The sequence below is a fragment of the Mastigoproctus giganteus genome, chromosome 7 (assembly GCF_048544385.1).
Source record: "Mastigoproctus giganteus isolate SK-2022 chromosome 7, ASM4854438v1, whole genome shotgun sequence".
Lineage (NCBI taxonomy): Eukaryota > Metazoa > Arthropoda > Arachnida > Uropygi > Thelyphonidae > Mastigoproctus > Mastigoproctus giganteus.
In genome coordinates, this window is record NC_143581.1 from 62,192,447 (window position 1) to 62,207,558 (window position 15,112).

General features: G+C 35.5%; 1 protein-coding gene across 3 annotated transcripts in view; it reads right to left on the bottom strand.

Annotated features, from left to right (window-relative positions):
- LOC150082956 (RNA-binding protein 39-like) overlaps positions 1-15,112 on the bottom strand; it is a 411,944-nt gene that overhangs the window by 258,821 nt on the left and 138,011 nt on the right. For all 3 annotated transcript variants that reach the window (XM_090376936.1, XM_090376937.1, XM_090376935.1), the window contains exon 5: positions 1,067-1,138. In XM_090376936.1, the coding sequence (XP_090233062.1) occupies positions 1,067-1,138 (72 nt within the window). The remainder of the gene's footprint in view (positions 1-1,066; positions 1,139-15,112) is intronic.

Below are 15,112 nucleotides of genomic sequence, written 5' to 3' on the forward strand. Positions count from 1 at the left end.
TTCATGCCATCTTTTTTGGCTCATTAATTGTGCTTATAATTGTGATTGACATGGAAGGAGGCCTTTACTAACTAATATTTCTAGAATGTTGGCAATGAGTTAGAAATTGAAAATGAATAATTTTTTTCAATTAAAATAAATCTTCAATTATATTAGTTTTTAAAAAACTTTAAAATTATTTTATTAATCTTTGATTTCTAAATTGAGAGAAGATATCATCAATGGGGCAATAACATACAACCCGGGAATGATATCTTCATTGCATTGGAAGTGAAAACTTGAAAATCTGCATAAGAAAGTTTGCTTCTTTTTTTTTTTTTTTTTTTTTTTATGATTAACTGAACAATTAGACCATCTATTCTCAGGAATTTACATGTGGAAGGGGTTTACATATTACATATGTAAGCAGAAATTTGCAGAAACTTTTATTAATTCTGCTGAAAAAAAAAAAAAGTAACTATCATAAAATATAAATGTGATGCTAATAGTCACTTAATTTTTCAGTGGAAAATTAAGAGTGCAAAATTTAAAATTGTGTGGAAGCAGAAACTTTAAATTTGCTGGGAAAAAAAAAAAAAAAAAGTCACAATCAAAATATAAACATGAACCTAAAAGCCACTTCCATTTTCCAATGCACAAAACTGTTAAGTGCATGAAATTCCAAAATTACACTTGCATGCTTTTTTCTGCTTAGAATTCTGTTTGGTATAATGCCAGCAGAAAATCCTGGGAAGAAGCAAAAAAAGTTATAGCATCTGGGGGAGGTGGGGAAGAAGTTAGAATGGAAATAAACCTTTACAAACTACATATAAGAAAGTACTTTTTAATTAAAAACCTATTTTAATGGGATTTTACAATCTTTCACCATCATGCTAACTCCCATACAATTTTGGTACTCAAAAAGGATAAATTACTAGCATAGCTGTTTTGTTTTCTAAAGATTTTATAAATTTATCATTAACTCAATATAAGACATGCTTGCTGTTATTGAATACACTGTGTGTGTGTGTATATGATTAAATTTAAAAAGAGATTCTCAAACTTTGTTTTAAATGAAATTACATACCATCTATCTCGCCTTGGTGACCGTGATCGTTTTCTTTCTCGACTGTATCGTCTACGATCCCGGCTTCTGGACCTGAAAAGAAATTGTTTGCATTATGCAATCAAAAAATGCAGTAATGATATTATACATTTCCTACTTCATAAATCAATATATTTCAGTTAATTTTTAATACACCCAGGGAAAAAGAAAAGTTAATATATAGTCATTCTGATTGTATACATATTGAATTAAAGAGAGCTAGAGTTTTTCTGGTACCATAATGCACAATGGATAATAAAATTTTTATGGTAGCATCTGAGCTTGAATCCAGACCTTTCTTTCTTGTGATTGTACAAGATAACTGTCTGTAATTGATTTTAATCAATTTAAAATAGATTTACCTGTTTAATGCCCCAGCATTTAATACAGCACATAATAAACATGGATAGATTGAAAAATACATGGGCTGCTACAATATTTCTGTTGCTATAGTTATGATTGATTTGCCAACGGTTCAGTATGACAGATTAATCATTCTTTAGTTGGTATGCATATAATTTTCACCATGTCTTGTTTCATTGTTGAGCAATTAATTATTTTGTGAAGTACTAATTGCTATTGTGGCCAAGACAGAAGCTTCTGCCGTTATTCAACAAATAACTTTGGCATAGTTTTGTATTAAACTTGAGAAAACTTGTCAGGAGACTCAGAAAATGATTCAAGAAGCCTATGGAATTAATACTTTCAAATATTAGAAATATTTAAGTGGTGGAAACATTTTAAAAGTAAATTTATAGAGGACCAGAACTGAAGAAGATGATTAAGCACTGCTGCAACATATGCAAATGCAGTAAGAGCAGAATAAGTGTAAAAGTAAGCAAATGACTATTGCTGAAAGAATTAGTGGCAAAAATTAACTATTTTCTTTGCATTAAACATGTCCCATGTTATGTCAGATGAGTTCCAAGACCTTACAGACAAGCAAAAACAAACATGACTTTAAATTTGTTGACAATTCGTAATATGATATAGGTGGAACTACACCTGAATTTTTTTTAATCCTCAATCATCACATATGGCAAATAAATGATATATCATCATTATAATCCAGAAACTAAGTAGCAATCCAGCATCTGGAAGTATAAAGGCTCTTCTGAAGCTATAAAAAAAAATAATTCTTTATTGTTCAATCTAAGAAAAAACTCGCAGCACTTTAAATGGTGAAGGGGGGGATGATTCACATTATGCTAACACGAAAGTGCATTTGGGTAAGGCTATTAACAAATAAATAAAAAAGCACCTAAACTGATGGAGAGCAGTTGTTTCTCTTACAGGATAACACAAGAAATACTGTCTAAACAGAGCAAGACAACCCATCGATCACTGGCAGCAGAACATCTTTAGAATACACGTGTCTACAGAAACACTTCAGAATGTCCAAACTGTAATCAGTCTAATATTTTGAGCTTTGTTCTGCAAGTCAAAATGTTAAGTTATCAAAAAAAAATTATTTAAAAAAAATAATAATTCCAAGGCTAAGGATACCTCTAACTCAGACAGTACATATTACATCTTTTACAATCTATTATGGAGGCAGATTGAAAGATTTGGACTGATTCTGAATAGATTGGAAATTATTCTCAGTTTCAAAGGTAATCAATTTATAATAAATAGATAAAGAATGAAAATGTAAAATAATATCCATTTGGTATTCAACATATTGCTGTTTTAAAGAAAAATAGCCACTTTCATACATATTTTAACCTCTTACACTTTTCTTTATATTCCAATAAGTATTTATTAGTTTTATTTGTCAAAAAACTTTGTATATTTTCTTTTCTCTAAATACTGCTCATAGTTTTCTGGGTCCACCATATTCTGAATTTCCTGTTTTGACAAACCTTCTACTCCTCATCTCTTTTGAAGTTTCTACTAAAGTTCTTTTAAATTTTTGCCATTCTTCCTCAAAAGTCAAGTTTGCAAAGAGTATTATAAATCCATTTGCCATGGTGATTATAGAATCTGGTGTGATAACTAGTATTTTTAAAGTCACATAATGGCTCTGAGGCTAAACTGTGAGTTCTTTGTTTTCTGTACCTTTCCAAGGAGTGACACAGCTTTCAAAAGAGATACAATACAGCAGACCCTTAGCATGGATGCCACACTATCAACACCATCCCATTATGGAATAAATCATATTGGTTGAAGGAAGGTAACAGAGAATAATAGCCCAACCAATTATATCCAGCTTTCATATGGATAACATGAAAACTAAAGTTACCTGACGAGCATTTCATAAGTAGTTGAATAAAACTTTTTTTTTTTTGTCAAAACTAGAATACAGCACTGCAAACCATATAATAGATGGATGAAATACTTCTTGATCATTTCAAACAGACACAATCACTGCACTGGATGAGCTTATGGAGAGGTCTGAGTTGTTTATACTCCAGACAGTCCTTGCAAAAGAGTATAAAAGGATACATATTTAAACTCAGTGGCGGCTTGAGATTGATGTTTGGGAGTGCTGCGTCTTAAAGTTACATTAAATTTCCTTGGTTATAAGACATGTAATAATAATAAGCAAGTTAAAATTACTACAAAACATTAACTAGACATTTACTATTAACAGACTTGAACTTTTATTTAAAAACAAAATCCATTCTTCAGTTTTTATTTGTTAAAAATAGATTAATAACTTTTTCATTCAAGTTTGGTGCACTGTTGACCAAGCTTTTCTCTATTGAAAGCACTGCTTGAGCATTTAGCCTTTCCTGATTCATAGTGCTCCTTAAAAATGTTTTTATTCTTTTTAATGTCGAATGGCAGCGTTCGGGCTCTGAAGCAGTCATCGGAATGGTCAAAAGAACTTTTATGAGTTTTGTAAGTTCACCAAGAACTTCAGCTAGATTATTTTCTGAAATAAATTTCCAACAAGTCAGTTAATTTGCAATAATTGTGTATATCATGTCTGCTATAGAAAACTTGTAATTTGGTAAGACGTTTTTCTCTTTCAATCATGGGATATGCCTCAGTGGTCTCCTGTACCTCTTCCATGGGCATTTTCATATGAAAAACAACAAAGTTCTTCTTGTTAAATAATTTAGCAGCAATTAATTGCTTTCTAAAATAATATCTCTCACCTATGTCCACACTTATATAGTTGCATACTTCCTTCGCTTCAGTCATGAATGTTTTTGAAGGATTTTCACAGTGCGTTGAATTACTAATTTTTAGAATGGCATTCTTAAAGTTTCCTATATATTCATGTATGGTGTGAAAACTCAAGGACCAACACTATTTCTAAAGATTACAACTACAAAATCTTTACTTAAGGTAGTCTTTACTGATGAGCGTAGATTCTCAGCAGCAATTCTGGATGTCAGCTAATCTGGCGAGAGGTTGGCACACAATATCACCCCACAAACATCACTGAAAGGGATCAATATGGCAGTCGAAGTGTTCTCATCTGGGAAGGTGTTATCTTGGATGGACGTGCACAACTCCAGATACTGCAAGGTGGTACTGTAACCGGTACATGCTACTGTACTGAGGTAATCCTTCCTCATGTGCGTTTGTTCCGAGGTGCTATTGGCCCCGAGTTCGTGTTTATGGATAATAACGCCGACCGGGCTAGCCAGATGGGTAAAGTGCCTACCTGGCAACCCAAAGGTCGCGGATTCGAATCCCGCCTCGGGCTTGGATCACAGTAAAATACAAAAACTTTGTGAGGTGCATTATGGCCACAGAAGCTGATGTGCCAACAACTAACAAAAAAAAAAAAAAAAAAAATATGAATAACATCGCCAAACCTCATCACATTGCAGATGTGATATGCTTTTGGAAAGTGAGGACATTGTTTGTATGGATTGGCGTGCCCATTCTTCCGATCTAAATCCCATCAAACACATATGGGATGCTCTAGGGAGACACCTAGTGGCACGTCCACACCCACCAGAAAATGCTCACCTGCTGAAGATGCCGCTGACAGAAGAATGCACAATGTTACCGCAAGAACTTATCAACAACATTGTTCCAAGTATCGACAGGCGGTGCAAAGCCTGCATCAACATTAAGGGTGGCCATATCTCCTACTGAGGACCACCTCTTTCCTTTGTTCCATCTTTGGCAGTGATGCATCTGTATCATGGCATCCAGTGCTATGCTGCCACTTTTGAATAAAGTCCTTCTGTACCGTTTTGTTTCCGTTGTTGTTTCCTTCATCATTTCTATACCTCACAAGGTTCCTTTGGTATGCTTTTCCCCATATCCAGGCCACTCCTATGAGAAGCTACAGGTCCTTAAATTTCCCACGCCAGAGTATTTTAACTGCCTCAACTTCTCGAGATTGCATTTGATTATAAATAACTTCTACGTGAGGCATTATCTGATGGAAAAGTTCTAAACAGAACTCGAATTTTTCATTACTCAAGATGCGCAAAATTCCAGTTGCTTCTGAAATCGTCTTATCTGCATTTGCTGTCACTTGTAGATCCTCCATGCACTTTTTTAAAGATTCAAAATTTTCATAAATGCTGTTCACGGTGTGTTTATTGAAGTTCCATTTTGTAGGAGAAGGTCAGGCAACACAGCTGTCCATATGCTTTCTGAGAACAGAGAGATGCTGTGGTGATCTCGAGAAAAATGCTGGTATTGACATGAGGTTCAAAAAGAATATTCTTGAACCTCGGGTACTACTTGCTGCATTTCTCATCATCAGATTCAGTTGGTGTGCATAGCAGTGAATAGAATGTGCATTTTTGTACACTTCTTTTATTTTAGTCTGAACTTCCCCTTTCTTGCCTTTCATCACACTTGCACCATCAAATGTCTGAGCAACCAGTTTTTTTGAGTATTTCCTTCAAGGATTATGTCTAACCGATCTAGAATGCACTTTGATATTCTGCCGTTTGGTTTTCCGGAGTGAAAAAAACCCCAAAAACGCTCAAAAATGTCTCCATTCAGTTCATATCTTGGAACAATTCCCATTTGTATATGTTCTGAAACATCTGTTGTGTCATCAGCCATGACAGCTACGAATGAAGCTTCTTTAATTTCTCTTTTTATTTCATGCCAGCATATTTGCAGCAAACAGTCAAGAATATCATTCTGAATAGTTTTTGAAATGCCTTTAAATGCTGCATTACTTTCTAAATGGTTCTTCAAATTGGAATCTAATGTACAGGTGAAATTTATTTAATCCTCTGAATACCTCTGGATTTTTAGAATCGTCTTTTTCATCAAGTCCACGTAAAGGAATTTCAAACTGTCCACAAAAAATACCACACAATTCTTGGTAACTTTTCTACAGATCGGAAGTCTGTAGGCCTCAACTAAGCTGTTCTTTAATATTTATGCTTCCTAAAAGTGATAGTGAAATCACATTATCAATGTGTTTCTTTGAACTCTCATGTTTTAGAGTTTTTTCTTTCATTCTGTTTATGTTTGTAAAGCCACTTTTTGTCCACGTTAAGTCACCTCCAAACAGTAAACACGGAAAACAAAACAATGCATTTTTAATTTCACAACCACAAAACCAACCTTTCCTTTGGTACCATTCAGTTTTAAAACTGCGAATATATTTCTTATTATTACTTATTTCCCGCTGAGAAATTTGAATCTTTGGTGTGGGCCAGCCTTCTTTTTCAATCGCATTTTTTTCTTGGGAAGATAATTGTGAAAAACTAAGTTGCTGAAGTTTATTTACTGTCATGATTTACTTCATGGGGAAGCATGGAGGCCGTGATCGAATCAAATTTCATAAAATCATGTGACGTAGAAATAATGTTTTACTTACGCATCACCTCATAATATAACTTCAACTTACCAAGTTCAAGCTCAATTTGCAATTAAGCTGTAATCACATAATTACACTGTTGAATGTTGAATATTGACTTAACACTGATATTATTTAGTTACTTAATGGGAATTCGGGCAAATAACAAAAGAACACCGACATGTGGCTACACACCCATCATGGTCAATGATGAAACCTGCACCGTGCGCTTTACAGTGACTGATTTGTTTCATCTATAAAAAATGTATATTGGCAAGTTGCCAATGGCAACCAACAATCAGATATTCACTGGAATGAAAAATGTGTCACTGCCTGGCGCACAGTGAGGCCTACGGTTATTAAACTTCAAAGTTGGAAATGATTTCTTTTTTTGATTCATTTATTATCGAAATGATTATTGGAAATAGAGGATGTGCATACCATATGCAGGTCCTTAATAAAAATATTCATTGCGTTGTATTGTTCTGTACAAAATTTCATATAACTACATTCACTGTATAGCTAGATTTAAATAGCTGGGGGTGCTTCAGTGCCTATGGAGGAGCTGCTCCTGTTTAAACTGTCAGTTTCGTCATTTAATCATACAGTTGATTGCTAAAACATTCAGCCACAATATGCAATAACACTAAATGGCTTTGTTATAAATACAAATAAAATAGGCAGTATGCTAAAAATAGTACATTAGTAAATAAATTCTCCATACAAGGTCTGATCAAAACTTCTTCAGACTTTATTTATTACAAAAAAAAGTGGTAGTGGTAGAGGACCATGATAATATATAATTAGAGGAGGGGTCAATACGTGACAGATTCAAATCCTTCCTACTTTACCACACCAATAATGAGCAGTGCATGGTGAAATTCAGATAGCTAAGGTCATAATTGTAATAGATACAGAAGCAATAAAACATATGTGTATCAAATTTTGTTGCAAGAATAGTGTGGAAATCCTCCAAATATTAAAAATGCATTTGGTGATTCTTGCTTAAGTATAGGCTGTCATTTTTCAATGGATGACACATTTCCAAAGTGGCTGAGATCTGTTGAAGATGACCAAAATTCAGGTCAATCTACAACTTTAAGCAGTGATGAAAAATGGTTGCTAAAGTGTGAATTTGAAAAAATTCATTCTGATAATTAACCAACTGAGAAATTTCTGATGAACTGGGAATTTCCTTTGGATCATGCTAGGTAATTTTGGAAAACAACTATGGTACATGTTGAATATAAGCAAAATTTATTTCAGGACTGTTGACTAATGACCAAAAAGGTTCACCATTTTTTTTTTATTGTATGACGAACTGAAAATGTTAAAAATGGACTTTTAACTTTTAGCAACTGCACTGTTTTCATTGCAGATGAAACAGATGTACCCAAAATAAAATTCAACATCACTCATCCCATTCCATTCAAGCAAAGCATTACAGATTTGTTCAAATCCAAAAACTTTTTTTTTTTTTTTAAATTTTTGTTCAAAATAGCCAGATAGAAAACTGGGTCTATTATAAAAAGGTTCTAATTCAAGTGAGAGAAAAAGTCAAGAGAAAATACTTCACTAGCTGTTTGAATGTAGTGGATACTTTCTCCACCACATGCTCTTTAACACACACTACATTCTCTATTCATTGATTTCTTCTGTCCCCCACCCCCCAAAAAAAAAAATTATATTCACCGAACCTTGTCCCACATGATTTTTTTCTCTTCACCAACCTCAAAATGAAGCTGAGAGGAAGAAGGTTTAATGACATTCCAGCCATCCAACAGAAGAACCCAACTGGCTTACAGATAAAAGACTTACAGCAATGCATCCAGAAGTGGCAGGACATGTATATCTTCAGTGGGTAGCTAAATGCTTTAAACTCTAAAAATTCACATAAACATGTTTGACATAGTTTCCTGCACCTCATACATCAATTACATTTAATAATATAAAAAAACTTAGTATTATGATATCATGAATAATCAACTGGTAGGAGCAGTTCATCATCACCAGCAAATTCTGCAGTTTCAAGGGATACACTACTTGTTTCATTTCACTGAGAAGGTTTTAATTTTGTTGTCCCATTCCTCACAAATTTCACTGTTTTGTATTTGTTTTCATCTTCAGATGTAGACTGACCAACCTACTTTCAGAAATTAGGTGTAAATTGGAAGCCTTCCAGGTTATTGAATTCTTCAAAGAGTTTCTTCATATCCAATGGAAAAGGGTATTTTTATTTTTTTTCTTGAGAGGAGGTTCCACCATAGAAACCAATGTAGTGGATGAATCATGATTTACTAAGTGGCAGGAAACAGTTTCTGTAAAATGTGGAGGACCCCATTGCCAAACAACATAAGAAATATGTTCAGAAACTTCTATAAATCTGAATATCTGAGTTTCATAATTTCACAGAAAATTTTAAAATAAAGAGAAGAAAGCTAAGTAAACTAGAAAACATTAAAAATTACTAATTCTCCTGTGCACCCCAGTCGCGTGTGTCAAATTTAAAACTGCCAAAACCAGGCGTAAAATTAATTGAGGATGAAAGAAACAAACATAACAGAAGATGGCATGTGTGTAAGGAAAAAAATTAAAATACCAAAGTGATCATGAGAATAGGGAAGCTTGATTTTCAAAGCCTTCAGAGTTATAACTTTCAATAATATAAACAATATAAGATGACATATGAAACTTCACTTACAGAAGAATGCACTATATTTACCAAAAGCTAAAGAGACATTTTCCTGGGTTCACTTGAGAAACAAAGTGCATGTGTACGCGCACACACACACACACACACACATAATGAATAACTCAAATTACATTAAATGTGGTAATCTGTGCAAGGCTAGGATGTTTCAGAGTTGCCAGTTTTAGGAATGAGAGTTTGTGCACGCACTGAGAGATTTCACTTGTGAACTTTTCAGATCTGTGGAATAACAGACTAGTAAGGCTCAGAACTATTTGAAAGGTTGTGCTGTTCCTTTTCTTTTCACATGCAGCTGTTGATATAAATGAAATATGCATTTTATGATAGATTCACAGCTGTTTGTTTTCAGGGCAACAGTTCACAATTGCTTGAGTGCTTTTTTGGCTTTTATTTTTTATGTATGGATAAGGTTGGGCAGTTTTTTTTTTTTTTTTTTAAGTTACAAACCATACTAAAATTTAATTTAGTTTAGTCTCTATAGACAAGACTAAATGCGGCAAGAAAGGTTCTTAGTGATATGTTTTGGGGAAGAGAGTTTCCACAAGTTGTGGATGTTGTGCAAAGGCTAAGAAAGGTTTGAAGTTTCCACCCCTGGATTTTTCTAGCCTAACTTATTCTTGACTTATTCTTATTCTAATATTTTTTTAATTGATCTCATAGTCAGGAAGAGATATATGTTGATCAAGAATAAAAACCTGTTTTATTCCTTTTCATGTTATAAAAAGCAGTTCATAGGAGAAAATAAACACATTTTATTTTTTATTATTATTTTTTTTATGTAAACCCCAAACACGAGAGGTATTAGAACCTATAGTACTTAGTACCGTGCTTGGGTTGGAGGTTGAGAAGACGAAAGAAGATATTTGTTGACATTGGACTTGGACTTCTTCTTCTGTAGACTGTAATTTTCAGGAAATAGGTATGAAGGAAAGTTGTTCCAGAAAACAGCAGTTGAATGAATAAACAAGGAAGATAAAAAGTTGGTTCTGTGAGTTTGAAGTGGGATAGTAAATGGATGTTGGCTGGTGGTGGCACGTGTTCGGACTGTTTTGAAAGAGAGAGCAGGAATCATAGAAGCCAATTCAGAAGAACAGTGCCCATGGAAGTATCTGCAGAAGAAGCATGCAGCAGAAACAGTACGTCTATGAGACAGTGAGTGGAGAGACTTCGTTAAAGATGAATCATTAATTAGCCTAACTGCTCTCTTCTGAATGGAATCGAGAAGAATGGAATGGAAAAGAGAGGTTTTGGGGGCACCACCCCAGATGTGGGAAAAATATTCCATGGCAGGGCGGATTTGCGATTTATACAGAGTGAGCAGCTGTTTGGAAGAAAAGTAACGCCAAGAGTGAAAGAGAAAACCAAGTTTTTTAGATGCAGAGGAAGCAATATTTGTAATGTGCTTGTGCCAAGAGAGATTAGAAGTCAGGGTAATCCCAAAAGAGATATATCTTTCCTAGAAATTAGAATGTCACTAAAGATAAGGATAGGAGCAGAAGAATCCTTTTTGTGAGATAAAAGACAAGACTGAGTTTTAGAAGGGTCGAAATCAACTAAGTTGTCTTTGCTCCACTGGAGAATTACCTGAAGATCGGCATTTAAGGAATTGGTAGCAGATTTTCGAGAAATTAAAGCTGTTTGAGCAGGACAAGGTTTCTCAAAATGGAAAGTGGAATGCAATGTGCTATCATTGGCAAAACTATGGACAGGATTTCCAGTCAATGGAAGAAGGTCATTAATATACAAGACGAAAAGAGTGGGGGAAAGAACTTAACCTTAGGGGACACTGGCATTAGTGGAGAAGTTAGAAGACAGAGAGCCATCTACCATCACCCTCAGTGAGCGATCACAGAGAAAACTGGATAACCAATTACTAAAAACAGTTGGCAAACCATAAGATGCAAGCTTGTTTAGAAGACGTTTATGCCAAACATGATCGAAAGCCTTTGAGATGTCAAGCGAACCTTTCCATTGAATTAGTCCATAAATGGGTAACATAAGCCAGAATATCACCAGTGGATCGACACTGCGGAATCCACACTGGCGATCGTTGATCAGACGGAAGGTTTCTAGGTAGTTTAAGAGTTGGCAGTTAATTGATTTCTCCATTACTTTAGAAAGAGTAGAAGTAATTGCAATGGGACGATAATTAGATGGGAGGGATTTGTCACCCTTTTTAGGAACTGGCTGGATATGAACATATTTCCAAGCAGAAGGAAAAACACCTTTGGAATAAGTGAAAAAAGGCGGCAAAGAATAGGAGTAAGTTCAGAAGCACAGGTTTTGAGAACAAGTGGAGAAATACCATCGAGACCTGGAGCTTTCTTAGCATCAAGATTCATCAAAATCCTTCTGACATCCTTTTGACGAAGACCACAGGAGGCATTGAATGGAGTGTGTTGGGAATGATGGGAGGTGTTTTACCAAGATCATTAATACATGAGTTGGAAGAAAAATGGGGTGCTAGCAGGTCAGATTCATCCTTGGCTGAAGTGACAACAGAACCATCTGGTTTGGACAGAGGTGGGAGCAGAGATGGGCAAGAGTTGCGGCCAATAGCTTTGGCAAAGGACCAGAATGCTCGGCTACCATTAGGCCAAGAAGCAAGTTTTCTACTCTTAGCCTGTTCAAACTCTAGTTTGGACTGATTAATAACTGCTTTACAATTGTTGTGAGCTTTGGTGTAGGCAGAAAATGAAACTGGAGAATTAGAAACAAGCCAATTACGATATGCAACATTCTTCTCTTGAACAGCCTTAGCACATTTATTGGAAAACCAAGGTTTAGATAAAGGACGAGATTTTAAAGGGGAGTGTGGGATAAAGGATTCCATTCCTGCAAGAATAATTTCACTGACACGATCTGAGCAAACGTTGACATCAGAAGTTTTGAAACAGTAATCTGACCAAGGAAAAGAAGAAAAGAAGTCTTGCAGGTCATCCCATTTTGCATTCTTGTAATGCCAAACAACACGAGGTTGGGAATAGCCATGAGATAAAGGTTCCATTGGAGAAGAGACAATCACCAAGTTGTGATCTGAAGTGCCTAAAGGACCTCTCACTTCAACCGTGTACTTAGAATGGTTGTTTGTGAGAAAAAGATAAAGCGTATTGGCTGTATGATTAGGATTATCCGGCATTCTTGTAGGTAAATGAACAATCTGCGCAAGGTCATTAGTAATTGCAAAAGCCTGAGCATCTCGAACAGATGGGTCGGTGTGACTAGAAAACGGAAGCCAGCTGGAGTTGTGAATATTAAAATCACCAAGGAAAATTACCTCACTGTTAGGAAAGTTGGACTGGAGAAAGTCAAGTTGCAAAGAGAGGAAGTCAAAGAGCTCCAAGTGATTAGTGGAATTGGGAGAACGGTAGAGACAACAGATAAATTTAACACAATGAGGTAGAGAGATTTTAAGGATCAAAGAGAGAAGATCAAAGAGAGGAGATTCCAAATTGCCAAGTCTCTGACAGGGAATATCAGAACGGACATATGCACAAGTACCACCTTTGAGGCGAAAGGAATCATACAGAGAATAATTTGGGCATCTGAGATGAGCAGTAGTTGAATCAACTGATAACTGAGATTCTGTCAGAAAAAGTACGTGGGGTTTGGCAGACTGCAAGTGGAAATGGACATTGTTGAGATTAGAATTGAGACCACGTATATTTGTGAAATGAATTAGGAAGTGCTTGGGAGGTTTAAATCTTTTCACAGAGTTTTCTCTATTAGTTTGACAATTCATAGTGTATTCAATAGTAAGAAAAAGTGGGTGGGACATGCTGTATGAAGTAATGAAATTTTTGGATATGGCATACATAGGGTAAGAACATACCCAGATCCTTGACATAACGTGGCCTCGATAATGCTCCCCACATACACACTACTTGGACTCCCTCCAGTCACTATCTGGCAGAGTAGAGGTAGCAAGATTATACATTAGCTGATCTGGAAGCCTCCTAGAGAGTTACCTATAGGTTCGGTCCGGTGTACTAACTAGCGGCCGGCCTGCGAACACCGTTTTAGAGCTGTCCCCTCGAAATGTAAGGAATATTGGATCTCGCCACAACGTTCATCATAACCTCAAAAATCATCAATTATACTGCATGATGGAAGAGATAGGGAAGGGTTGACCGGAACTTAGCTCTAGAGACTAAACATGGGTTCCACCACTTCAAGCCTCCAATAAGCAAAGTGGTGGTATTTCACCAGTTGATTTGAGTCATCTACCACCTAGTACTGCCTGGTAACATAGAGGGGCGGCATTCCTCCATGTGGCGTGGGCACCAACACCTCAACCCCTGCTTACGTTGGTTCACACCTGGGTCATCACCCACCATGTACTTGTGCATGGAGGTTATACACAGGATTACTAACAGTCCCACCATCGTGAGGGTGTAAGCAGAAGATTTGGCTGTCACAGACCGTCCGGACTTCATCGAAATTGGGTCCCCTTGACTTGAGTGTCACCCGAATATCAGTTTCATCAGCATTTTAGACTCCCAAGGTAGCAAGTGCAGCTTGTCTGGCAAATCTGAGAGAATGTCTGTGACAACCTTAAGGACATTTTATGAAGACAAATAATTTCATTTATTTTGGTAATCACTGTTATTATCAGAATCAATCCCCCTCCCCCCACACATAATAATGCATACATTTTGAAAATTAGTAATTTTTGAATAATTTTTATTTTCCTTCAAAAATTTAAAATATTTCTGTCCTGTAACTTTTCTCTAAGCTGGGAGTATGATTTACTAAATAAAATTGGAAAAAAAAAAAAAAAAAAACACATGAATTGCTAACTGCTTCATAGTGTTTTTCCTTTCTGTTTACTAACATAAGTTGTCGCTGATGTACAAATATAATCAGGAAATGCAGTAATATGCTCCTCCACTTTTTATATCAACAATATTTGATAGAAATAATGAATTTTAATTACACCTGATTATTTTTATTTACTTCAAAGGCTGTTCTTCTATATAAGCATCTGCCCTGAAAGAACAAAGCTTTTATAGATTACAAAATGGCTTTTTTTTAAATCTATTTTATTATTATTTTTTTTTTAAAATTGACCTAAATTGCAGTTCCTAAAAAGGAACAGGAATTTAGATCATTTATAAAAAAATAGAGAGATAAATTAAGAGTTGAGGTAAGTGCAGTGGGGCAATTCCTCTCTTCCAAATATTGCCCCACTGCACTTACCTCTACTCTTTCCAAAATGACGGCAAAATTAATCAACTGCCAAATCTTAAGCTATCACACAAAACCTTCCATTTGATCAATGATTGTCAATATGGATTCTGTCTATGTTGATGCATTGCTCCTTTCGAGCAGATGATCCTTCTAAGGACTGCTCTTTCTGTGGATTGTGTCTGGCATAAAGATCTTCTAAACAAGCTACCTACTTATAGTCTGCTAACTATTTTTTTGCAAATGGATACCCAGTTTTCTCTCTGAATGCTCACTGCCAGTGATGGAAGACACTTTTTCACTAATGCTAGTGTGCCACAAGTTTCATTTCATTCTCCCACTCATTTTCCTCTTGTATATTAATGATCTTCTCCTACTGACTCGGAATGGTAAT